Genomic DNA, 25327 nt, shown 5'->3' with positions numbered 1-25327 from the left:
ATTTTTTTTCTTTTTTAATATATGTAATCAAGCAGAACGTGCCAGTGTTTCAATGTCCACTTGGATGTCCCATGTGGCTACTAATGGACATTCTCAGCAGTGTTTCAAAACTGTTTGTTTTAGGTTGCATGTAAAATACTGCTTAGCATGGATGTGACATAGTGGGGACAGCAGATGAGACAGGTTGTACATCTTGAGCTGAACCAGTTTCAAAGAGATTTCTAGAGAGATGCATATATTCATACCTTCTAAATTTTATTTGTCATCAGCCTTTTGGGCCAGTGATACATGGAGAAGTTTGTGTTCCTCTTATTCAGTAGGCAGTGCCTGATATTCATAACTATTTGGTTTCTTCCTGGAATTCCTGAGTACTATAAATGCCACTAATAACACATTGACCACGAGTACCAGTATTCCGAACAAATATATGTTGCTAGTTTCTGAGGTGGAGTCTTCTCCTCTCTTCTCACTGACTGATCCTATGAGAATGAAATAAGTAAGCCACATTAGAGAGATCTCTGGATACTCGTTAATATTTTATAGATAGAATAAGATTGTGAAAACATTGACTTGCATGCTTAAATATTGTATGCCAAATATTAACAATGTTATTCACTAAAGCAAGAATTCAAGATGAACTCAAAGTGAATTTCAAATTTTAGCACTAAGTAGCCAAACTGGACAAATTCTCTCAGTGAGCTCTGAATTCACATTGAATTCTCACTTTAGTGAATAACCCTGTTAGAAATTAGATTCTCTCCCCTCCCCCGGTTTTTCTTACCTAGAGGATCAACATCACTTTGACGTTTCAAGCGAATGGGGCCCACCACTGCGCTTACTTTCCTTACGTTTGAGCCAAGGTCCCTGCGGTTTCGAGTGATACAGCCTTGGTTACAGCGGGACCCAGGATCATTGGAATCGCAGATCACCACTCGGCACTGGAGGTACACCGAAGGGTATTCTTCAATGAATTTGAAGGCACTGAAACTGAACCGTGCTAAGCCACTGCCCGAGGGAAAGTTATGGTACGTGTTGTCTTTTGCACACCTGAAAAAGGAAATTGATACAGTATAGTAGTTCAAATCAAAATTACAACATATAAATCAGTATCATGTGTTTATTGTGTTAAGTATTAAATTAATGTTTGATACATCAACAGTATGATCCAAACTGCATAGAATGTGGGCACAAGTGGGAAGGATCGTTTTGGTTCTGAAGATTATCTACCAACACAAGGACATGTTTTTAGGATTTCCCTAGTAAGATATTGTGCCATTTAGTACTTTTCATAGGGTTTGTCAACTTGAGTTGTGGCAAGTTGACAACTGAATTGCTAAAGTTGCATTAGTTGAAAAATAAATGCATGGTTGGATACTTTTTTTCCACCATGATGATTCTGCTCTGCATTAATAATTAATTTCTTACATCTCCATAATTCACAGTTTTGTGATTACATCCTCACTACATACAGAGAAAACATTTCAAGAAATGATGTCTGCCTACTGTAAAATGTAATCTCTTCCTACCCATTCTGGATGAGATAATAAGTAGGACCATTGAAGTTTGATTTAGATGATGCAAAGCAGCTCTCTGTGAATAAGGTGAGCCCAGGATCTTCAGTCTTCAGGGTAGCTTGCAGGAAGAGTGTATTATTGAGCTCAATGTAGTAGGGAGATTCCAGCACTGGTGTGGTATAATCCTGAGTCTGGTAGAATGATAAACTAATGTCATATTTGCCTGTCTCCTGACTCTCCTGAATTATATCGTTTTCCGTCACATACATAATCTCCACAATGGATTCATTGTCCAGTTCACATGTCATCACAAACTCTATATTCTTCCGTCTAGTGATCACTCCACTTGAAGTGGCAGTGATAATGTTGGTGTATGAGATAACATGATCTTCCACCTAGAAAACAGTCGTTAAGAGGCTTGATTATTGAACTTTGACAATGCAATTTTGTGATTTTTCATACTAGATGCTATTGTCACTTCCTTAGTCATTACCATATCAGTGACATCAAGACATATATTATTTAATGGTAACAAATGATACTAGTTCCCGATGAATAATTTAGGCATCAGAATCAAGATAATCTTGCATAATAAAAAAGGCCGGATTCCCCATGAACCTCACAGACCAGGCCATTCTCATGCCAGGGGAGAGGAAGCTTGTGGACTGCACCTCCACAGGTTGCAGACCGCATTATTGCTATCACAAATGTTGCCACAGGTTACCATGGCAATGTTATGCTGGATAAAGCAATACGATCCTTTGCCAGGAAAAAAGTGCTGGAAAGAATTACTTGGTACAAAGAAGAGAAATTGCTCGTTAACAGAAGTTATTTTTAAGCTAGTCGTTAAGAAGCAAATTGTTCCAAGATTTAGGAATGACCTGATTCTAAACCAATGCCGATAGTTAAAAAAAAAAGATCCCAAATTGATGAGTAACCTCAAGAACTGGTTGTAGAAGTTCTAAATAGAAAACTGTATCCTTTCCCCATCCTACCTTTCTGACTGTTCCACAGGAGGTGAAAGGTACATTAAATGCAATAGGATTGCTTGAAACTGGTCCACAGGATGTATCAATCAGTGTCAAGTCATTTGCATTGTATCCCAGTGAGTTGATATAGGATGGGTCGAAAATAACGGTCATTTTTTCTCCAGAGCAGAACAAAGAGCCTTACAAACAAATAAAACACATAGTATCTCTGTTACTATAGATAGTATAAAGCGACTTTGGAATTGATAAAAACAAAAAAGACTAAAGCACTAAAATCCAGATGTAAGATTTAGCAGAAAGACACTATAATGGATGTTGAATCTCACACTTGACCATTTTTAATTTAATTCTTGAGCATTAAGACGCATTGTTATTGATGGCCTAAGTCTCTTTCTATGGTGTGATTTCTGGAAGACTATTAGGAAAGTTTTAGTATTACCATTTATATCTTTTGTACTCACTTGAGTTGTTTTCAGGCAGTGCTACATATTTAAGATTGAATCCAAAATATGAGTTGGCATAGTCTGTACTCAGCACCACGGTCAGTGTGTTGGATGTTGTTTCTAACTCTGCCACTGTCCGACCACACAATACATCCAGGATTGGCGAGTTAGTGGTTGGACCATCATACAAAGCAATGAAATCAAAACGGCACACTGGGTCGACTTCTAAACTGTAAGAAAGGGAAAATATATTTCAAGAAACGTCTAATGTCTTCAAACAGTTCATATAATTACTTAAAACAGTTGCCAAACTGCATGTAGAGCCTTGCAGGCCATGATTTGTCTAGGCAAAACAGCTCCTGTAAAGTATAAGATTAAACAGACATTATTCACAGCTCAGTTTCATGTTTTGTATATTAACCAGCTTTGAGAATGTTTTGCCTATCCCTCGTATTAATATATAGTAGTTCACTACAGACAATGTAAATCATTAACTGAATTTATTTTAGGAGAAGTAAGACAAGTGGAGATGCAAAGAGTTTATACTTAACGGAACCACTGTAAAATATATTTAAAAAAACAAAAAAACTATTTAGTGGATGTATCCTCAAAGAAAACAGGTATATATTTTCTTTGCAAAATTTAAAAATGAACTGGCAGTACTAGCCACAGATCTGGTATTTGAAGCTACTGCAAGCCCTCCTGCCTTTTCCCCCAGCATAGACATCAGTCTGTTCTGGCGTGTTAGCCAATCAGAGCCTTCTCATTGAGAAATCTAGCAGCGCATATGAGTTTTTCTTTCAAGAACTGTAATATTGGAAGTGTAAGAAAACCTTTCTAACTGTCTTATTGACAGTCGAGGAGATGATACAGGAGTAATTTATACAAGTGTCAATTTCTATTGAAATCAGCATGTTTATAAATAAAAAAAAAAAAGCTTTATGAGTTTGAAGCATTCCTTTAACCCCTTAAGGACACATGACATGTCACACTTTTATTCCAGAAGCTTGGTCCTTAAGGGGTTAAGCAATTATAGTGAGCATTTTCATGTTTCATGTAGCTGACAATATACATAAACATCTGCCCTTAAGACTTGTGCTCAAATCAAGTTGTCGTTTCAGGGTGATTCCTATTACACTGGGGTGTATAATATCTTTTCATTATTTATATTCCATCCTTATGATCAAAGCAACATATTGGGAATTTGGAATTTTAGTCCAATAGCAGAGGGGGAACCAGGATTGGACATTCCTGTTTAGTTATGTAGTATGTCTTTGTTGCTAAACTGAGTCCCAAGGTCCCTCTTTTAATAACTAGTTTAGATGACGTTCTCTCTATTTTCATGGCTGGATTTAAAGAGAATAGAGAAAGATCATAAAGGAAAAATACAGAGAACATATCTTAGATGAGATACGAAAAATGAACATATATGATCGTTTAAAATCTAGAAGTCATTAAGGTTTTCTAGATTCAAAATCTATCCTTATGAAAGACGCTTTCCATATCGCATGTAGAGCTACAGGTATGATATATTGTAATTCACCATAACTTACAAGATCTCAGTGAATGACAGGTCAATCTTGGTGTTCTTTGGTGTCTCCAAGTGCCAAACACAATAAGCAAAGTGTGGATGTCTGCCAGGGTAATTAGGGCTTGAAATAGATCCAGAATAGCCATTGACCTGTCCTCCGCACACTGCAGCTTCTGAAATCGTCCAATGACACAGAGGCAAGAATTAATCGTAAAGTGTAAGTAACAACATTGCTCACATTTAAATAAAAGAAATGACACAGCTGGCTAAGCAAGACGCATGTAGTGTAATGATGTTCAGGAATATATCAAAATCTAGACCAATCATGGGATACCCCTTATCTTCCTTACGGGAGTTTGAAATTTGGCTAAATCAGTGAGGAGTTTTATGAAGGTTTGCTCTTACCACAACGTTTAATACGTCACTATACACTGGTAGATAGACTTCAATTCAGAATCTGAACTGCATCGTGCTAAAGAGTGCCAACAGGACTAAACTATGAAGTCCATGGTTGGTTTATGGTTTTTGGTTCTTTTGAATCTTAGCCCATGGCACGTGTTTTGAACAGGTATTCAGATCTGTCATGCATACACTATGGAACATTCTAAGGATCTCATTTTAAATCTTTCTTAACTCACCGTTTCCAGGAGCAAAGGAGTAATACATCAGATATACAGTGCGTACTAAGGCATCTGAGTTGGTTGAGACTCTGAGGTAAGCACTGCCAGGGGTCTCAAACACATCAATTCTAGGTGAGTTTGGGCAGAGTACTCCCAGTACTTGGAGGTTTTCATCAAGAACGGTCACATTCTCTTGGGAGCAATCAGCGGCTGTGTTTAAACTGGGAAAAAAGAAAATGATTGATATCATTGCTACATTTTATAGTTCGCTATTTGTTAAAGAAGATATGACGGTTATTTCAGTTAATGGGATGTACTTTCGAAACCTACATTTTGAATAATTTTTTCAAATTGTCTTTTAGAATTGTCTGTGTTAGAACTACGTTTTAATGACCGTGTTCATATAACTAAAGTATCATTATACCAGGAGTTGTAAGAGATACCGAGGATAAAAAGACTAACACCATGCTGTAGGATTAGGTGACCTGCACCTGTTGTCCTCTAATTCAACAACAGCAAGGGGCAGGATGTTCTACGCTGGTATAAAGTCTTTCGTGGCCAGATTGTGAGGACAGCGATTGATGATACTTACGTTGAAGCACTTCATGAAACACAATATTATTTCATACACTATCACTGGGGGTTCCGTATAACAAGTTCAGTGTTCTGAAAAGTGATGCAAATATGCAAAAGGACCAGAGTCACCAGCGTAATGTTCTTGCTTGGTCCACTGGTTTCCTTGGCGATTGCCCCATTTTTAGTTATCTAGACTGCTTTTCAAATCATGACACTTTTTATACATAACCCTAATGTCTCTGTGCAAAACCAGTCAGAAATCTAACTACACTTCTTTGGTAGGTTCATGACCTGCTGCATGGGGGAACTTTGTTGATCCCAAGCTTGGCTATCTTTGCCAAATCCATTCGATTAATAAGGTTATCATAGCAATGTTATAAGAGACATACTACTGAACTGAACTGAGAACTTTAGCAAGATAATCTGAAACACATTAAACATGTGCAAGAACGTTAAACCTTGTCTCTAAAATGGTTAAACAAGTTCTACACAACTGAGGTCTGACGGTCAGACAGGACACCTCTGTTCTATTTTCCTTTACTGTAGATTCCATGTTTGTTATGGTTTGTTTATTAAACTATATGTTTTCAATTTTGAAGCATTTAAAATAAAAAGTCATACTGTGTCAAATACTACAGGTGTATCAAAGACTGGTACAATATTTTATTTGATATAGAGAGTGTCAAAGAGATTTGAACTGCTGTTATCAAAGTTTTTCAATGGGCATTGAAAGGTTTACAATTGTGCAAGTCTTAACCCAGTCTGTTTTCCCTCTTGTATTATTTACACCTTCTGCTTACATATGTTTCTTCATTTTGACTAATAAGCTCCATTACTTTATCTATCACCATGTCAGGACAACCTCTCACTTGGTTTTCATAGCTCAGTATTAGCTTAGTGTCTAGACATATAGGCCTATGTTATCTTGTTGTATATTTCTACAGAAAAAGTGCAGCTTAGCCAGCCATTGCCTATTCCTAAACACTCAAAGGACCACTATAGGCATCCAGGCCACATCAGCTCAATGTAGTGGTCTGGGTTAGAGATGTCCAGAACAGTTCGCCGGCGAACATAGCTTGTTCGCGGTCGACGCGGCAGGCGAACATATGCGATGTTCGGTCTGCCCCCTATTCGTCATGGAGGTGGGAGGGTCTGGGAGGGAGGGTCTGCTGCTGATTGGCTGAAATGTGTCTGCTGACTGTGAGGTACAGGGTCAAAGTTTACTCAATGATGATGAATAGGGGGCGGACCGAACATCGCATATGTTCGCCCGCCGCGGCGACCGCGAACAAGCTATGTTCACCGGCGACCAGTTGCCGGCGAACTGTTCGGGACATCTCTAGTCTGGGTACCAGGTCTTGTCCAATAGGATAAAACAGGAAAAGAAGGTGCAGCGCCTGAAGTGTCCTTTAAGGATTGTTTTACCAGTTCTGATAAAGCCTGTCCAAGGAGAAATGCGTGAAGTGTACTATCATACTATTTTATATTATATACTTTTTTTATTGAACCTGATCTGCTGCTGAATCCTCAACTTTATATCCCTGGTGGTGATAATACCACCCAAGCCAATTGGATTGAGCAAACCTCAATTTGCTCTGAAGCATGTGAGTAGTTTTTTTTTATTACTTTAACTGTGCTTTACACTCTATTTTACGGTACGCACTATTGTAGCTTTTTTATTTCTCTTTTATATGTACACAGAGGAATATCCACATCACCTATATCCTAGAGTGGGGATCATACCACTTCACTCATTACTTCTGGAGCAAATACGTAGGCTCCATAATATTTGAGTGCACACCTATCTACATACCTACCCTTGCTTATCAGCTCTACATACTACACTATATACTTTTATTTTGTCTTTTACTTTTTATGAGGATACCCGTTGCTGTAAGGAAAACCTGAAGACTCTGTACTACAATATATCCATAGGAGGGGATCATTCCACCCAGGCGTGCAAGTGGGAGCTGTATTTAAGCTCCCTGACAGTGTAAATGTACAGTTTTTAATTTTCCTTACCCAATCAGAGATTTTTAACTTACTACACTATCAGTCCTTTTTGTTTTTCCTTTTTTTTTTGTCATTGCATACAATCTCTAACGGGCACTTCACCTTCTTTTCCAGTGTTTAAATTACTGCCTAGTAACACCTCTAGTGGCAGTCACTCAGACAGCCACTAGAGGTGCTTCCTGGGTCAGTGGTGCACTATGTGCAACACTGACGTTCAGCATCTCCACACTCTGCATGGAGACACTGAATGCTCCTCATAGTGATGCATTAATTCAATGCATTTAAATGAGGAGATGCTGATTGGTGCAGCACGGCACATTAATCTCCCAATGCTTTCCTATGGGAAAGCATTGGATTAGCTGAGATCGTCAAAACTGATGATCTCAGCCATGGAGATGGAATGGTGGAAAACCTGCACTGCACTGGTATAAAGGTACGTTTATTACCTTTTTAAATAGTGCCAATGGGGCCCGGGGGCCTGAACTGCGGTTTTAGCACATTAGTGCAGGAATACATGTTTGAATTCCTGTTACTATAGTGTTCCTTTAATAATGGAGAGCTGCATTTGAAAACTCCTGATGTTCATAACACATGCTTTTTAATTAATCCAACATATTAGAAATCTCTTACTCTAGGATCGAGAACACGATTCTTGTTGTTTCATTTGCTGGTCTCACAATGCTCCAAGTACAATCAGAATCTTCATTGACCTGGATTTGTACAGGCTTATATGTGTCCGAAAAGCTTGCACCACAACGCGCTGTATTGGAAAAATCCAGTTATGATCCACTTTAAGATGACACAGTCGGAAATATCAAACATTGGTTTTACCTTGTCGATTTCTTGGGAATTTGTTTTTAGTGAATGTAAAAAAAAAACTAGATTAAGATACCTACAGACAAACCCACGTTCTATTTTCACAACACACTTCCTTGAGCACCGCTTAATTAAGCACTGGATAGCCATATGGGTAGAAATACTTCTGTTTTAGGTATAACCCCCAAATTGATGTTAATCAAATAACATTTTTTACAATGTCGGGGAGTTTTATGTGCATGTAAGTTAATTTGGGGAATTTTAAAAGGAGCGTGATTTTTGTAAGAATGCAGTCTGCCCATTGTGAAGCGCTACGGAATCTGATGGCGCTATATAAATAATAAAATAATAATAATAATAATAATAGATATTTATAAAAAAAAGACTGTTGAAATAAACCAGTTCTTTTTGTGTCTGTATTTACTGGCAAATATTGTTTAAAAAAAGAAAATAATAATTTTGGAAATAATCATAAACCACTTTGTTGACAATGTAATATTAAAAAAACATAGGCACACAAAATAAGACACACCAAAACCCTACAACCTTACTTTCAGCCTACTTAACCCCTTAAGGACCAAACTTCTGGAATAAAAGGGAATCATGACATGTCACACATGTCATGTGTCCTTAAGGGGTTAATATACAGCTGTTTTTTCCCCCTGTATATTTACACTTTTATGTTTGCTTCCCGAGCTTAACAATCAATCACATGAAAAAAGAAAATCAAGGATGATAAATTAGTAAGGTTAGAATTAACTTTACAATACAAATGTAAATTTTTGGGATATTGTGATCTAAAAGCAACTATTAAAATCTAAAAAGCACCACATTGTGAGTAAGTCCAATCATTAACAATCAAGACTATCATAAATATCATAATCATAAAAAAAGTTTGAATACATACTTTGAAGGTCCACAGACTTGTCCTGGGCCAGCGAAGTAGAGGCACATAAAATAAAAAACGTTAGAATCCCTAAGGGTGGCATTTTAAATCTCTCAGTAAATATTTTCCTGCTGGGATAAAATTTATATATACACATGTGAAGCCCTGCCCTGTCCTTCACTTTGAGGCCAATTTTGATTAACCAGATGTTATTTGTGAGCGTAAATCTCACGGCTTTTAAGATGTCAGGTACATTAATGGCAGCTGTTTCTTTCTCATTCCAAATTCACGATTCACCTGAATTATGGGTGATTGACGATTTGTCTGAAATGGCATATGGACATTTCACGAACAAACAAAAAAGGGCAATGGGCGAGTCGTTTAATTTGTTTCATGATTTGCAGTTTGTTCCGAGGGACCTGAAAGAGGGGGAGGAAATGCAGGAAAATTAGATTTTCTTTTTTTGAAGGCTGGGGGGGACGTGTGGGGGCATATAAGCAGTTTATTCTGCCATAATGGACAACAGTTCTTCCCAGTGATGTGAGCTGTCTCTCCTGTCCGACCAAAATGTAAAAAAAATTGATGATTAATAGGGGGGGGGGGGGGGGTAGCTGACTGATGGCTAAGATACAGCTACTTAATGCAGATTTTGAGTGAGGCTGGTGAGATGGTTAGGTTACTACTGTGCCTGGCCAATATCGGTGCCACTTAAACTTAAAAAAAATAATTATTTTATTGCTTGGTGTTTTTTTTTGTTTTGTTTATTTCTTGTATTTAAAACAATTAAAATATTAAGATTAGTAAATGTAATTATTTTTAATACAGACATATAATTGTGACACGTTGACAACTGACATTTGGCATTGCAAAAATGCCTGATATTGCCAAGTCATTAAGCAATATCTTTTATTGCCGCACACTAATAGGCGTATTTATGCTATTATGGTTCACCCAAACCGTTTTTCTCGAAATTATCGCAAGGACAAAATTGTTCTGAACTGAAACGTCACATGGATGAAACTCTTTTTTGGGGGGAAAGGGGAGAACATGTTTTTGTTTGTTGTGCAGAAAAAAAAAAAAAAAAGCTTGCACATATTCTAGTCTCTGTGTATATTATAAGTAAATACATAATATCAATGTTTCCCCTGGACTACCCTTGCTCCATGGAAGTGACCTTCTTTAAATCCATTTTTGGTCAGAAGCCTTGCGTATCCAACCAAAATGTTGGTTGGTTGTTTTTTTTTTTTATTTGTTTCATCATATTTTATAATTTGTTTATAGCAAATTATATGATATAATGAAAATAATGGTATCTTTAGAAAGACCATTTAATGGCGAGAAAAACTCTGTATAATATGTGTGGGTACAGTAAATGAGTAAGAGGAAAATTACAGCTAAACACAAACACAAACAGGAACAAGCAGGAATTTAAAAAGCCCTGGTCCTTAACAGTAAAAAAAAATGAAAAACGGTCTGGTCACTAAGGGGTTGAAATGTTATCAGGCTATTTAAAATCGCCTACCTCAGGAAGCAAATATGAGGATTCAGTTCCACCATATGGAACTGAGTGTTAACTCTACCACTACTTCACAGTACTGCAATATTAGTAGGTCCTACACTAATTCCAACGTGGGAGTCAAATCTAATTGTGCTAGTGCTAAATGAACTAAAGTGTATTTAAATTATCGGTAAGAGCATTGTGAATATAAATACAATCAGGGCTCAAGTCCTGCAGGAACGTGTGAGAACAGCGTTCCTGCACTTTTTCCACAGCAGGAACGCCGTTTCCCTTTGGAGAGGCAGCAGCAGCGAGAGGCATGACTGCTGACCAAATTACATTCCTGTTGCCCCCAAAAAAGACATGATGCCTAAGTGTTGGATAAGGGCAACGGCCACAGTAGTCACTCCACCACCTGTCGGCTGTTGGAGTGACTACCCAACAGACAGATAAAACTGTGTATTTCCAGAGTTCATACAGCCTGCCTTCCGCCATCAGCCCTAGCAGGCTGTGACTCCCCAAATCTTTGTCTCAGGAATTACTTGCTCTGGCCAGGAACTCTGCCTTAGCTGTGACAAAAAAACAGAAACAAAACACCACAGAAAAGAAAACACCAACATCCATAACCATAGGGTTGGGAGGGAGGGAAAACCTGTTCCTAGCCTTCCTTCTGAGAATGGTGAGCGCCCTCCCCTCTACACCCCTTCTTATACCATCCCATCTCTGCAACATAGTATCCCTCTCTATCCCACCCCTTACTGTAGGGCAGCAGTCATGCTTCCCCTTCCTTACAGTCCAGGGGATCCCTGGAGACAGCAACCGCCATGGCTCAAATCCTTCCCATCCACGTCCAGGAGCACCTGCAGGCAGGAGAGCCGCCCTGCCCGCACCCCCTCCCTTCCTCCGCCATCACTGGCCCCGGAGTTTTATCAGCAACCCGGCTGTCTGTACTGGGGGCTGTCATGGCCACGCTCTGCAAGCCAGGGGGCGCTAAGCAGGGCCTGGCAATGAATGAGCGGAGCCCGCCATCTGCCCTCCATTCATTGCCAGGCCCCAGCTCACCTTCACAGCCCGGCCCGCTGTCACAGCACAGGCCTGGCCATCATCAGCCTGCCATCACCAGCCGCACCGCACCTGCCCCATCACTTCCTGATTCTACCTCTCTCCATGTCGTTGTTTCAGGAATTGTGTAATGTAGGCGAACTGACAGATGAACAAGTTAGCAAAAAAGCAAGAAGATATGTGTAGCTATAAGATTACGTACACCTTTCGTGTTATTTGCTTTAATGTTTCAGAATTGATTTTTTGTTTTATCGCTGTGTATCTAATTTGGTTTGATCTAGTGCACTATTTTGTATTAAGTAGACACTAAGTAAACACTAAATGTGGTTGCTTTAAATTGTGCAAATCCATTCAAGGTTGTGAAGAGGACACACTACTGATTATTGATTCAAAAACTTTGTCCTTATGGCCAATTTATAAATAAATATGGCAAACTGTGTGGATCTTTTAATCCTCTTAGTCTGCTCCTCGGCTGAAAATAATGGGAGTTGGAGTTCAACTGAATGAAAGTGTGTGTGTGATTAAAGGAACACTATAGTCACCTAAATTACTTTAGCTAAATAAAGCAGTTTTAGTGTATAGATCATTCCCCTGCAATTTCACTGCTCAATTCACTGTCATTTAGGAGTTAAATCACTTTGTTTCTGTTTATGCAGCCCTAGCCACACCTCCCCTGGCTATGACTGACAGAGCCTGCATGAAAAAACAAAACAGTTTTTACTTTCAAACAGATGTAATTTACCTTAAATAATTGTATCTCAATCTCTAAATTGAACTTTAATCACATACAGGAGGCTCTTGCAGGGTCTAGCAAGCTATTAACATAGCAGGGGATAAGACAATCTTAATTAAACAGAACTTGCAATAAAAGCCTAAATAGGGCTCTCTTTACAGGACGTTTTTATGGAAGGCTGTGCAAGTCACATGCAGGGAGGTGTGACTAGGGTTAATAAACAAAGGGATTGAACTCCTAAATGGCAGAGGATTGAGCAGTGAGGCTGCCGGGGCATGTTCTATATCCCAAAACTGCTGCATTAAGCTAAAGTTGTTCGGGTGACTATAGTGTCCCTTTAAAGCTTTTAATTACTGAGAGCCTCTGCCTAGACCAGGGGTAGGCAACCTTTGGCACTCCAGGTGTTGTGGACTACATCCCCCATAATGCTCTTACACCCATAATGCTGGTAAAGCATCATGGGAGGTGTAGTCCAAAACATCTGGAGTGCCGAAGGTTGCCTTTGCCTGGCCTAGACTTTTACCACATATGGGTTATTGGGCACAGGTGGGATTGTGAACCTGTATGTGGCTTTTTAATCGTATTAAACTTGTTTTGTTATATATTGTTTTGGGAACACTGTAAGCTGTTTCCCTATCAATCACTTCATTCATCTTATTAATGTCATGCTTGGTACTTAGCATTGGTCAATATATGTTACTGTTCGAGTAACAAACAAAAAAATGTGTTTACTGCACAAAGTCGAAATACCAGTGGCAGTTATTTGTAGAACACCTGCAGATGTTTCACTTAGAATCATATCAGACATATGTAGGCTATTCACAAAGCTGGCAGTTGTGTATAATTGACAAGGGAATTGCTTGTCTAAAATAGAACATAGACAAAAATTACCAAATTGTTTTTGTTGTTACAACTGTTCTATATTTATTTGTTTATTGCATAGCTAACTTATGTTGTTTGTTGGGGGGATGGATCTTGGGTGAGTTCCCACACTTTTGTATACAATGCAAAATGAATGTGATAAATGCTATGCAAAAAATGCAGTGTCAAAGCCAAACAATTAAAGTGACAGTACTTTTATGTATATACTCACTACGCATATCATATATCTGCTCTATATCAAATAAAAATAGTATTAAAGTGAAATTGCTATCCAAAACCCAAAAGGAATCTGGTCTAGATTCCAAACTTATATAGTACTGATGAAAAAGGAATCGGGAGCCCACCCGGAACATGCATTTCAAGAGGCCATATGGTGGGACTGAATCATATTTGTTTGCTGTTCCTTAAGATGCATTATGTATAAATTTTAGTCACTATGGCAGCACCATAGCATGTTTCGGCTAACGGAGAACTTGGCCTTTGGGATAGAAGGTAGCGGACCAGCATAGAATGGGTTACTACAGCCAAAACCAGTGCTTTATGAAAACACTGTGCTATGGTTGGAATCAGGGCCACTATCAGTGATGGTAGAGCTGATGTAGCTTTATGGGGTTCAGCAGGCCCTATATTCCCAATGTACATATGTGTAAAGAGTATGTAACACCACAATATTCAGCCATGCTCTTAATCTCTTTGTTTGACAGATAACCAACACACTGTATTGAGCAAGGGTTCCTTAGTTACCCCATTGCACAATGCTTAACAATGCTACATAGTGATCAATATTAATGCAAAAGTCATAAACAAACACCTCCATGGATAAAAAATGTACAGCTCAGAAAAGAAACCCTAAACCTCATGAATGTCTGTGTGGTCATTACCAGGCATCCCAACTGTTCCATTTTAGGAGGGTCCGTACCAATTTTGTTATCCTGTCCTGCCATCCTAATTTTATTCCATGTTGTTCTGCATCTGTAGACATCAGTGAACTCTGCCCAGAAAGCAGAGGACAGCTGCATCATTAGACTGCTGAGTGAACTTGGGCCATGCAGAGAGACTTTCCATGGTACTCTGTACTTGGTCTGTCCTGAGTGGGACTCGTCAAGAGGCATGTTTTAATGCCAGGTCAACACTCCCCTTGCTTGGTAGTATCACGTTTGCAAGGAATTGATATTGCTAATGTACAAGTGTAACTTCTGAAAAAAAAGTATTCCAAGTTGGTGGGTAGATACAGTTACCGGACACCCTCAGTTTGACAGATAACTTGGGATTGCTGCGAGGAACATGCCGACATCATGATCTCAATAGCGGATGGCAGTGGTTATGGTACTTAGAGTGCCCCTTTAATACATGTTATTATTAAGTATCTAATACAGGAAGTATATAAGCTGTAGGCAAACTCAGTCACTTTAATACCGTAGGAGATTTGCTATTTACAATCAGTTTAATCATTCAGGCAGCAAAGATTTTTGATGTTTTCAGAATATAGAGTTGGGTCTTTTTTTTTTTTTTACATTCTGTGTCTGCGCTGTCAGCAATTTATTTTGCCTGGTTGACATTTATTAATCCACAGGTATCGTAGCAGTGTGAGAACCTCCTACCCTACTTTCTTGAGACTGGGAGGTATATGTGTGTTACGATGGCGGCATATTTTTTTTTTTAAGGGTATACTGTTTATTAAAAGTTTTCTATTAAGAGACCTTAGTAAAACTCTTAGAAAAGTTGTACACACATGGGAACATGTAGAAACAGCCAGCACCGTCAGCCAGCTCACGAACATTTGTGCAAACCATGTACATAAAATAAAGCAAATATAATGAGCGGTAATGCTCCCCGGTCCACAACATAGTTGCCATGGACGTTGCCATAGTCAACAAGGAATACAAAAACAAATGAAAGAGGACACATCTGAGAGAGGGGAAGGGTGGAAGAACCTTCTGGAATTTGTGGTAGGAACCTGTGTGACATCTCCTCATGGTTCCTTGTGATTTGTAGAGCAACAAGAATGGTTTGGATTGGAGGAGGGTCTGTAGACTTTCGATATCTCACAAGATTGTTTTTTGCAGCCAATAGCATGTGCGTTATTAAGTGTCTGGTGGCCCTTAATATGGATAGTGGTAGCATAACTAATTGGAATTACAGTGGTTCCCACTGTAGTGAGTGACCTGTTACATTTACGATAAGGTTGCAAATTGAGCGCCAATGGGGACCAATTTTTGTGCAGCTCCAAAACAAGTGTAGTAATGTTACAAAACATGTTGGAAACATATTTACTTGTGCTGAATTTGTGGTAGCAAATTCAGCAAAAATTACTTGGTGGGTTTCAAAGTCTAAATTTCAACGACAATTCACAACATTTATGAAACAACCACTGAAGTAGTACATCCAACCATTGATCAGACCCCCATTGAAATTTTCACCAAAGTTCCAAGTCAGAGATTTATGATAACTGTTTACACATCTGTTTACACATAAAAATCCAATCCAACTGCAATATGGGGCTTAAAATACCAGTAACAAACGTTAAGCATTCACTATCTATCTTCGTACATTGACTTCCAGTTGCAAAAATTCACGCCAGAATATCCTAGCCAGACATGAAACCGTGGCATTGAAGAATTGTGGTCAACATAACACAATATTATTATCATTTCACTATGTGTTTTTTGTGTTATGTCCTTCGGCTGTTCTATCATAGTGTTCTGTCCAAAAAACTTCTGTGGTTGATTAGAAGTTACAGTTATTTTACAGCTGGGTAAACAGATTTATCTCTCATTTCCACATCATTTATTTATGCCGGATATTAGCTCTCCATGCCAGGAGTAGATATCAGGGTTTGTTAATACACAATAATGCAGGTCATTCATAGAACAGGTACCAGCACATAAAGGCACCCCTCTACATGGACTGGCAAGGTGCATTGTAAGGTAGTGTTGTTGGCCCTGCAGAGAGGACAAACAAATATATGAGGCTACAGAGCCCCACATTCGAGACTACAGCCCTCCCATCCTCCCTCTATCCAGACTAGTGATGTCACGAACATAAAATTTTCGGTTCGCGAACGGCGAACACGAACTTCAGCAAATGTTCGCTAACCAGGCGAACCGCCATAGACTTCAATGGGCAGGCGATTTTTAAAACTCACAGGGACTCTTTCTGGCCACAATAGTGATGGAAAAGTTGTTTCAAGGGGACTAACACCTGGACTGTGGCATGCCGGAGGAGGATCCATGGCAAAACTCCCATGGAAAATTACATAGTTGATGCAGAGTCTGGTTTTAATCCATAAAGGGCATAAATCACCTAACATTCCTAAATTGTTTGGAATAACGTGCTTTAAAACATCAGGTATGATGTTGTATCGATCAGGTAGTGTAAGGGTCACAGTGACAGACCAAACTCCCCGTTTAAGGCACCGCAAACAACCGAAAACAGTCCATTTGCACAACCGTAAACTCCCTATTTGCACATGTTTTAGTGCAAACTAGTCTAACTACTAATATAGTTGAAACATGCTACTTTTATTCATGCCAGACAACCATGCAGGCCAGACTAACAAACATGCCAGGGCCAATCATAGTTAACCACCTCAGATAGTAACATGACTCCCTCTATATACAGAGTAAACATGGCTCCCTCTATATACAGAGTAACATGGCTCCCTCTATATACAGTGTAACATGGCTCCCCTCTATATACAGAGTAACATGGCTCCCCTCTATATACAGTGTAAACATGGCTCCTCTCTATATACAGGGTAACATGGCTTCCCTCTATATACCGTGTAAACATGGCTCCCTCTATATACAGAATAACATGGCTCCCTCTATATACAGAGTAACATGGCTCCCTCTATATACAGAGTAACATGGCTTCCCTCTATATACCGTGTAAACATGGCTTCCTCTATATACAGTGTAAACATGGCTCCTCTCTATATACAGAGTAACATGGCTTCCCTCGACATACCGTGTAAACATGGCTCCCTATATATACAGAATAACATGGCTCCCTCTATATACAGAGTAACATGGCTCCCCTCTATATACAGTGTAAACATGGCTCCTCTCTATATACAGAGTAACATGGCTCCCCTCTATATACAGAGTAACATGGCTCCCTCTATATACAGAGTAACATGGCTCCCCTCTATATACAGTGTAAACATGGCTCCTCTCTATATACAGAGTAACATGGCTCCCTCTATATACAGTGTAAACATGGCTCCTCTCTATATACAGAGTAACATGGCTCCCCTCTATACAGGGGCGTACCTGGAGCATTTGGCACCCGGGGCGGATCCTTTATTTGGCACCCCCCTCCCCAACTTTGAAATGTAAAAAACAACTGCAATTTTTTTTAAATGCATGTGTATGCAGTGTGTGTATAGTGTATGAAGTGTATGCAGTGTGTGTATAGTGTGTGCAGTGTGTGTATAGAGTGTGCAGTGTGTGCATAGTGTATGCAGTGTGTGTATAGTGTGTGTGTATAGTGTGTGCATAGTGTATGCAGTGTGTGTATAGTGTGTGTGTATAGTGTGTATGCAGTGTGTGTAGTGCATGTAGTGTGTGCAGTGTGTGTATAGTGTGTGCAGTGTGTATGCAGTGTGTGTAGTATGTATGCAGTGTGTGTAGTGTGTGTGTATAGTGTGTGCATAGTGTATTCAGTGTGTGCGTAGCGTGTACAGTGTGTGTATAGTGTGTACAGTGTGTGTATATTGTGTGTATAGTGTGTGTGCAGTGTGTGTATAGTGTGTAAGCAGTGTGTATATAGTGTGTATGCAGTGTGTGTATAGTGTGTATGCAGTGTGTGTATAGGGTGTATGCAGTGTGTGTATAGTGTGTGCAGTGTGTGTATAGTTAGTGCAGTGTGTGTATAGTTAGTGCAGTGTGTGTATAGTGTATGCAGTGTGTGCAGTGTGTATGCAGTGTGTGTATAGTGTGTAGAGTGTGTATAGTGTGTGTAGAGTGTGTGCAGTGTGTGCAGTGTGTGTATAGAGTGTGCAGTGTGTGCATAGTGTATGCAGTGTGTGTATAGTGCGTGTGTATAGTGCATGTAGTGTGTGCAGTGTGTGTATAGTGTGTGCAGTGTGTATAGTGTGTGCAGTGTGTGTAATGTGTGTATATTGTGTGCAGTGTGTATGCAGTGTGTGTAGTGTGTGTGTATAGTGTGTGCATAGTGTATGCAGTGTGTGTATAGTGTGTACAGTGTGTGTAGAGTGTGTAGAGTGTATGCAGTGTATGCAGTGTGTGTAGAGTGTGTGTAGAGTGTATGCAGATGCAGTGTGTATGTTGTGTGGAATAAGTGCTGCCACTTACCTGTCCCTCCTGTCCTCCTCAACTGGTGGTCCGGTGGCACAGCATCACTGGGCAGTTTAGAGGGGCCCAGTATTCTCCATGCTCGTTAATAAGACTATCTACCTGAGTTTCCCATCCAGCAGCAGCAGGGTCCTCTGTTCTCGCGATCCGCGAGAGCGTTGCTATGGCAACGTTCTCGCGATCCGCGAGAGCGTTGCTATGGCAACCCACGGCAACGCTCTCGCTGATCGCGAGAACAGAGGACCCTGCTGCTGCTGGATGGGAAACTCAGGTAGATAGTCTTATTAACGAGCATGGAGAATACTGGGCCCCTCTAAACTGCCCAGTGATGCTGTGCCACCGGACCTTCGTTGGCTCACCTATGGACTGGTGGGGGTTATGACGGTCCCCACTGTGGTGAGGACCTGCCTTCATTTACTGGACCTGACGGTTCCTGACAAGCAGTGAGCTATGATGGCCGCTGACACAGGGCGTGCACTTCCACAAGCCCCCACAGCCTGGGCCTTGCATGAAGAGCAAATCTCAAGTGTCTTCGAGAGTATATGGTTGCAATTCTGGGCACATATTCACCGCCGGAAGGAGAAGCCTGAAGCAGTAGCTGATATCAAGCCCCGACCCTTTTGCCAACAAGCAACGACTTGCTGGGCGAGACTCAAACTCAGAGCAGATGGCGAAGAAACAGAAGTCGAAACCTCACCGGAATCCTCAATGCCGGCAGCTCGTTTCTGCTGCAGACCGCCACTCTCCTGACAGACACAAAGACACTCATTGACATACTCACTGACACACTCACTGACACACAGACACACACATAATTACTGACAGACACACACACACACTCACTCACTGACAGACAGACACACACACTCCCTGAAAGACAGACAGACACACACTCACTGACACACACAGACACACACACACTGACAGACACACACAATGACAGACACAATGACAGGCACACACACACACACACTGACAGACACTCACACACCCATTTACACATTCTTTCACTCACATCATTTTATTTATTGCTCCCTACCTTTGGGAGCTGGTGTGGGCCCTCTTCTATCTGGAGCTCAGCCTTCCTGCTCTTCACTGCTCCATCGCGTGCAGTTTAGTGATGCCTGGTGCCGGAATATGACGTCATATTCCGGTGCCCGGAATCACTACAGACGTCACGCGCGAGGGAGCAGTGAGGAGCAGGAAGGCTGAGCTCCCTCGCTGACGCCAGGAACCTCTCCTCCCCGGCCTGGTAACTTTTAGCAGAGTAGGCACCTGCAATGTGGAGAAAGCAGGTGCCTACTCTGCTTTAACACTAAGCCTGCACTTGCGACTTGCCGGGCCGCAAAGATGTCCGTTGTGGTCCACATGCGGCCCATGGGCCTCGAGTTTGACATGCTTTCAGTACATCATATATATAAAAAATAGTTTGTCTAGAGGTGTATACATCAATGGCAATTTCAACCAATCATGAGGGTCTGTTAACATCAAAAGTAAAAGCATCATCTCCATATAGAGTTTGCAAAATCTAAATTTGCCCCCCCAATTCGTGTCAAGGCCACTTTTTTGACTGACAGACACATGCCCTCATTGATATATGCACTGATATACACTGACTGACAGATACACAGTCATTGGCACACACTGTTTAACCAACACACACTTTCACTGACAGACACACACTGACAGACACACACTCTCCGATACACATAAAATGAAACACACACACTGACACACACTCACAGGCACACCCATTCCCACTGAAAGACACACACTTTCACTCACTCAGAGACACACACTGACAGCTACACCCCGAAAGTTCCACCCTAGGCAAATGCCTTGTTTGCCTTGTGGTAAATGCATCCCTGATTACAGATTAGAGAAACTCTTATACATTACAAAAGTAAAAAGCGGAATACAATTTGCACCCGCAAGGCATTAGACATAGTTCAAACTGGGTATTAAAAGTCTCCAACCACAAAAACAACATTTCATATGTTTAACAAAATGCAAATATAACTCTTTCAGAGCAAAAGGATCTTGTATTATAATCAGGCCTATTGACCATTTGACCCTCACATACTCCCTGCACTTATAATGGTCAGAGGGTGACTTAGACATAGGAGTAGTCCAGGGTCCTACATAAAGTGTTCGTCTTAAACTCCTAGTGATGGTGACTACCATCACATTCTTTAATTACAAAGTTATAGAACACGTTTCATTTCAGAAGAATATTTTACATTTTCAGCACACAAATAGGACATTTCTTGAAAGGACCTATGTTTGTTGTAAAATGCGCTTCATAATATCTTTATAATAATAATTTATAATAATAATATAATAATAATATTCAATTTGTTATGTTATATACGTTACATAAGAAGAAAGATTATTGGGGAGATCTATAAAAGAATTCTATTGGAACAAGTGGTTAAAATATTTTAAAAGTGGAGGAGTGCCCAATGGAATGTGCCTTCTTACTCCAGTGGTTTCCATGGTGATTGTCCCACTTTTAGTACTCTTTGTCTGAGAAGTCTGGAATGTGGATTTGGGGGTCTTGTCCTTATATGGCTAGAGTTAAACTCTGACGTCAGTATGGGCACATCTATATAGTTAAATGAACATAGGGACACAAGGTCTCTTGGCTCTCTTTCCTGTACAATGATGTAACTCTCCCTTCAGGAGTCCAGCAATCACCATCTGCTGTTGAACGTCCTTTATACTGTAACATTATTTGTTGTTTTATTATATATCAGTAACTAAGAATAAACCTGAAGAAACCGTAAGTCAGATTGCGTATTAGTACTTTTCATTAATATAGACATATATTAATGTGGCGAGCATTTGGCCCAAGACTATATATACAAAAGACATATATATATCAATCAACCAGAAGAAATTAAGAAGATTTAACATTGACGACCAAGCAAGATTTTACACTTACTAAGTGGCAAGAAAACCCAGGGACTTCAGCCCAATGGTACTTTTTATGGCCTCTTCCACCTCTTTTATTATTATTTTTTATCTATTCAAAACTCTGCTTCTTGTACCTTAAATCTTATGCAGTACATAATTACATAATTTGGAACTACATAACTGCGAAGCTCGGTAGTAGATTATTGGAAAATGTGCAAATGGAGATTTTGTTTCTCAATATTGAGATACCTGCAATTGGCGATTTTCAGTAGAGCTGTGAAATTGTGTTAAAATAAGACCTGGGGCTTTAGCCCGTGTGAGCCCTACCCAGCAACAACGCTGCAGGTCAGGAATACGCTGTAATACAATGTATGTTCTTTTAAGCCTGAAATTAGGGATCTCAAACTGCATGGACTTGAATGTGGCATTATTTCACATTCATCTTGGTGATTAAATGCAAGGATGATATCACCATCTGTGTATTACATGTTTTACAGCATCAATGCCCGTTGGAATAGCATGTGTTTGTATATGTTTAACTTGGTATGAATGAATTTATATTATTATATGTTCAGTGTCTTTTGAAGAAAAGTTCAACATGGGAATATTAGGAAACAAGAAAATCCATTTTGTTGGTATTATATTTTATTATTTATTTTTAGATACGTTTTTCCTTTGTAAGGTCTAAGTTACACTTTCATTGTGTCCTAAAAGTGTATTGTTTTATTTGTTTTTATTTGATAGTCTTTATCCTGCATTTTTTTTATAATAGTATTCATTGTCAATGCCAGATCAAGCGTACAATGTGTAATGATGTCACACGGGCCACCAAAGAGTTCTCTACAAAGGCAGTGGACAGGAAATGGCAGAAGATGTAAAAGTAACGTGTAATACAGCATTAGATCACATTACAAAGCCTCGGATTTTTACACAAAATCAAGGAAGCTTTCACAAGGTTTAAATGTCAAGATTATTGTTCACAACTCAAATGGAGGTGCTCAAGTTCTGAGGCGTAGCTAACAAATGAATACAGTCATGTTGTACTATCACATAATACTGTATGGCTCTTCTAATACATTAGAGCATGCTTCCTTTGTCAGAGGTGAACAAGGGAGCAGAACATTTAAATCTCCACAACTGCACCTCTTCTGACATTCTGTTCACAATTGAGGACTTTTTGGCCCCTTTGCTGTGAGTTCCACTATAATTTAATGGATTTACTTTTAATGTACCCATACATGTTATATTTCATTTTTAAAGGATAGATAGGGCTTTTTCCCGCCCCCGATATACAGCAGTACAATATTATTAAATAAATTGTTACATTACAAGAATAGAAAAAAAAATACCTTTCTTTCAAAATTATTTTAATAGTTTCTCTACAACTAGTGCCACTAACAAAATAACTTAACATAATTATAGAAAGGAATGAAACAAATCAGGAAACATAATACATAACTTTCATTAATTTAGGGCTAGAATATCTATTCAAATATTCCTTCATACGTATTGAAGAAAAGATCACGAAGAAGAAAAAATAATGTGTAACAAGAAGAAGAATACAGGAGAACGCCAGCATGATGTATTGATGATTGTAGAAAATATAAAAAAAGACATAAAGGATAATAAAAGATCCTTATATAAGGGACTAGACTATACAAGACAGGGCACATATGTGAGATATTAGAGCGGAAGAAAAATCAATAACTAGTTCAGTAATACTGTCCTTACATAACTAATGATCACATCTCAAATAAATGCAAAATAACGTTCCATGTTGTGCCTTTGCGAGCACCTAACGCGAAGTGCAAAAAACTTAAGCACAGGGCCTACTAAAAATTCCTGTCTCTATCTTAAAATATAGATGCATATGGCTAGTCTGCTATCTATGTAGAAGAAGATATAAAAGATGCAAAATTATCCAAGTACAGTCAGAGACAAAAAGGCTGACAGTCTAGCACTAGTCAGTATCTTGTGTGACCACCATTTGCCTCACGCAGTGCAACACCTCTCCTTCGCATACAGTTGATCAGATCCTTGCAACATGAGGCTGTGCATTATTATGCTGCAACATGAGGTGATGGTCGTGGATGAAGGGCACAACAATGAGTCTCTGGATCTCTGTGTATTCGAAATGCCATCAATAAAATGCACCTGTGTTCATTGTCCATAACATACGCCTGCCCATACCACAACCCCACTTCCACCATGGGCCACTCGATCCACAACGTTGACATCAGCAAACGGCTCACCCACATGATGTCATACATGCTGTCTGCCATCTGCCCTATACAGTGAAAACCGGGATTCATCCGTGAAGAGAACACCTATCTAAAGTGCCAGACACCATACAATGTGAGCGTTTGCCCAGTCAAGTCGTTTACGACGACGAACTGCAGTCAGGTAGAGCCCCGATGAGGACCAGCTTCCCTGAGATGGTTTCTGACAGTTTGTGCAGAAATTCTTTGGTTATGCAAACCGATTGTTGCAGCAGCTGTCCGGGTGGCTAGTCTCAGACGATCTTGGAGGTGAAGATGCTGGATGTGGAGGTCCTGGGCTGGTGTGGTTACACATGGTCTGCGGTTGTGAGGCCGTTTGGATGTACTGCCAAATTCTCTGAAATGCCTTTGGAGACAGCTTATGGTAGAGAAATGAACATTCGATTCAGGGGCAACAGCTCTGGTGGACATTCCTGCAGTCAGCATGCAAATTGCACTCTCCCTCAAAACTTGCGACATTTGTGGCATTGTGCTGTGTGATAAAACTGCCCATCTTAGAGTGGCCTTTTATTGTGGCCAGCCTAAGGCACACCTGTGCAATAATCATGCTGTCTAATCAGCATCTTGATGTGCCACACCTGTGAGGTGGATGGATTATCTCGGCAAAGGAGAAGTGCTCACTAACACAGATTTAGACAGATTTGTGAACAATATTTGAGAGAAATAGGCCTTTTGTGTATAAAAAAGTCTTAGATCTTTGAGTTCAGCTCATCAAAAATGGGGGCAAAAACAAAAGTGTTGCTTTTATAATTTTGTTCAGTGTATATTAGAGACATGCCTCTTTGTTTGCTTTCCAGAGACACTATTTGGTAAAGTGGTACAGTCTGTGATATCATACTGCAATACAGCAATAACCCTAACAGCTGTTTAGTAGATTGGCTCCCAGGCTGGGTGATCACTGCGAGAGCCAATCAAATTGTCTTAACTGATGGCAAAGGCAAGTGATTACAGTGATTGGTTCCCTGCGTGATCCGACAGTCTGGGAGACAATGAAACATTACTTCTGCTTCCTGGACTCTCTGTTCATGTTTTTCCAGTGTTTCCCATAGTTATATCAAGCTATGTTACTTTATATCTTTACTTCAAACGACAAACCCATCTCATCCCAAACCTGCTCTGCTAGATTGAAATTTAGTGACCAGGAGGCTATATCAGTAAGTTAAGTTCACGGTCCTGCTTCTGAAAAATGATTCTACTGAAAATATTCATCAGATACATACATTGCTGCTTGCACATCTTATGGGACATGTT

The 25327-nt window shown here is 39.8% G+C and overlaps 1 protein-coding gene across 1 annotated transcript; it reads right to left on the bottom strand.

Moving 5' to 3' along the window:
- Positions 1-234: 234 nt before the first annotated feature.
- Positions 235-9520, bottom strand: LOC134575576 (CUB and zona pellucida-like domain-containing protein 1). The gene is made up of 9 exons (XM_063434897.1): positions 9410-9520; positions 8317-8446; positions 5116-5318; positions 4500-4650; positions 2965-3176; positions 2510-2682; positions 1527-1909; positions 782-1047; positions 235-479 (listed from the first exon to the last, which is right to left on the bottom strand). The coding sequence occupies exons 1-9, from the start codon at positions 9489-9491 to the stop codon at positions 310-312; spliced, it is 1770 nt and encodes a 589-aa protein (XP_063290967.1). The 5' UTR covers positions 9492-9520; the 3' UTR covers positions 235-309.
- Positions 9521-25327: the final 15807 nt, after the last annotated feature.

The sequence above is a fragment of the Pelobates fuscus genome, chromosome 10, assembly GCF_036172605.1.
Source record: "Pelobates fuscus isolate aPelFus1 chromosome 10, aPelFus1.pri, whole genome shotgun sequence".
In the NCBI taxonomy this organism is placed as follows: Eukaryota; Metazoa; Chordata; class Amphibia; order Anura; family Pelobatidae; genus Pelobates; species Pelobates fuscus.
Note: the sequence above shows the minus strand (reverse complement) of the source record. Positions and strands in the feature narration are given on the sequence as shown.

What these genes read in the sequence shown, in the direction of transcription:
- LOC134575576 (XM_063434897.1), bottom strand. Translation starts at nt 9,491, where the DNA reads ATGCCACCCTTAGGGATTCTAACGTTTTTTATTTTATGTGCCTCTACT. An exon ending in CAAGTCTGTGGACCTTCAAA is followed by an intron (nt 8,447 to 9,409) that starts GTATGTATTCAA and finishes TTTCCAATACAG; the next exon opens with CGCGTTGTGGTGCAAGCTTT. An exon ending in TATTATCTCATCCAGAATGG is followed by an intron (nt 1,048 to 1,526) that starts GTAGGAAGAGAT and finishes TTCCTTTTTCAG; the next exon opens with GTGTGCAAAAGACAACACGT.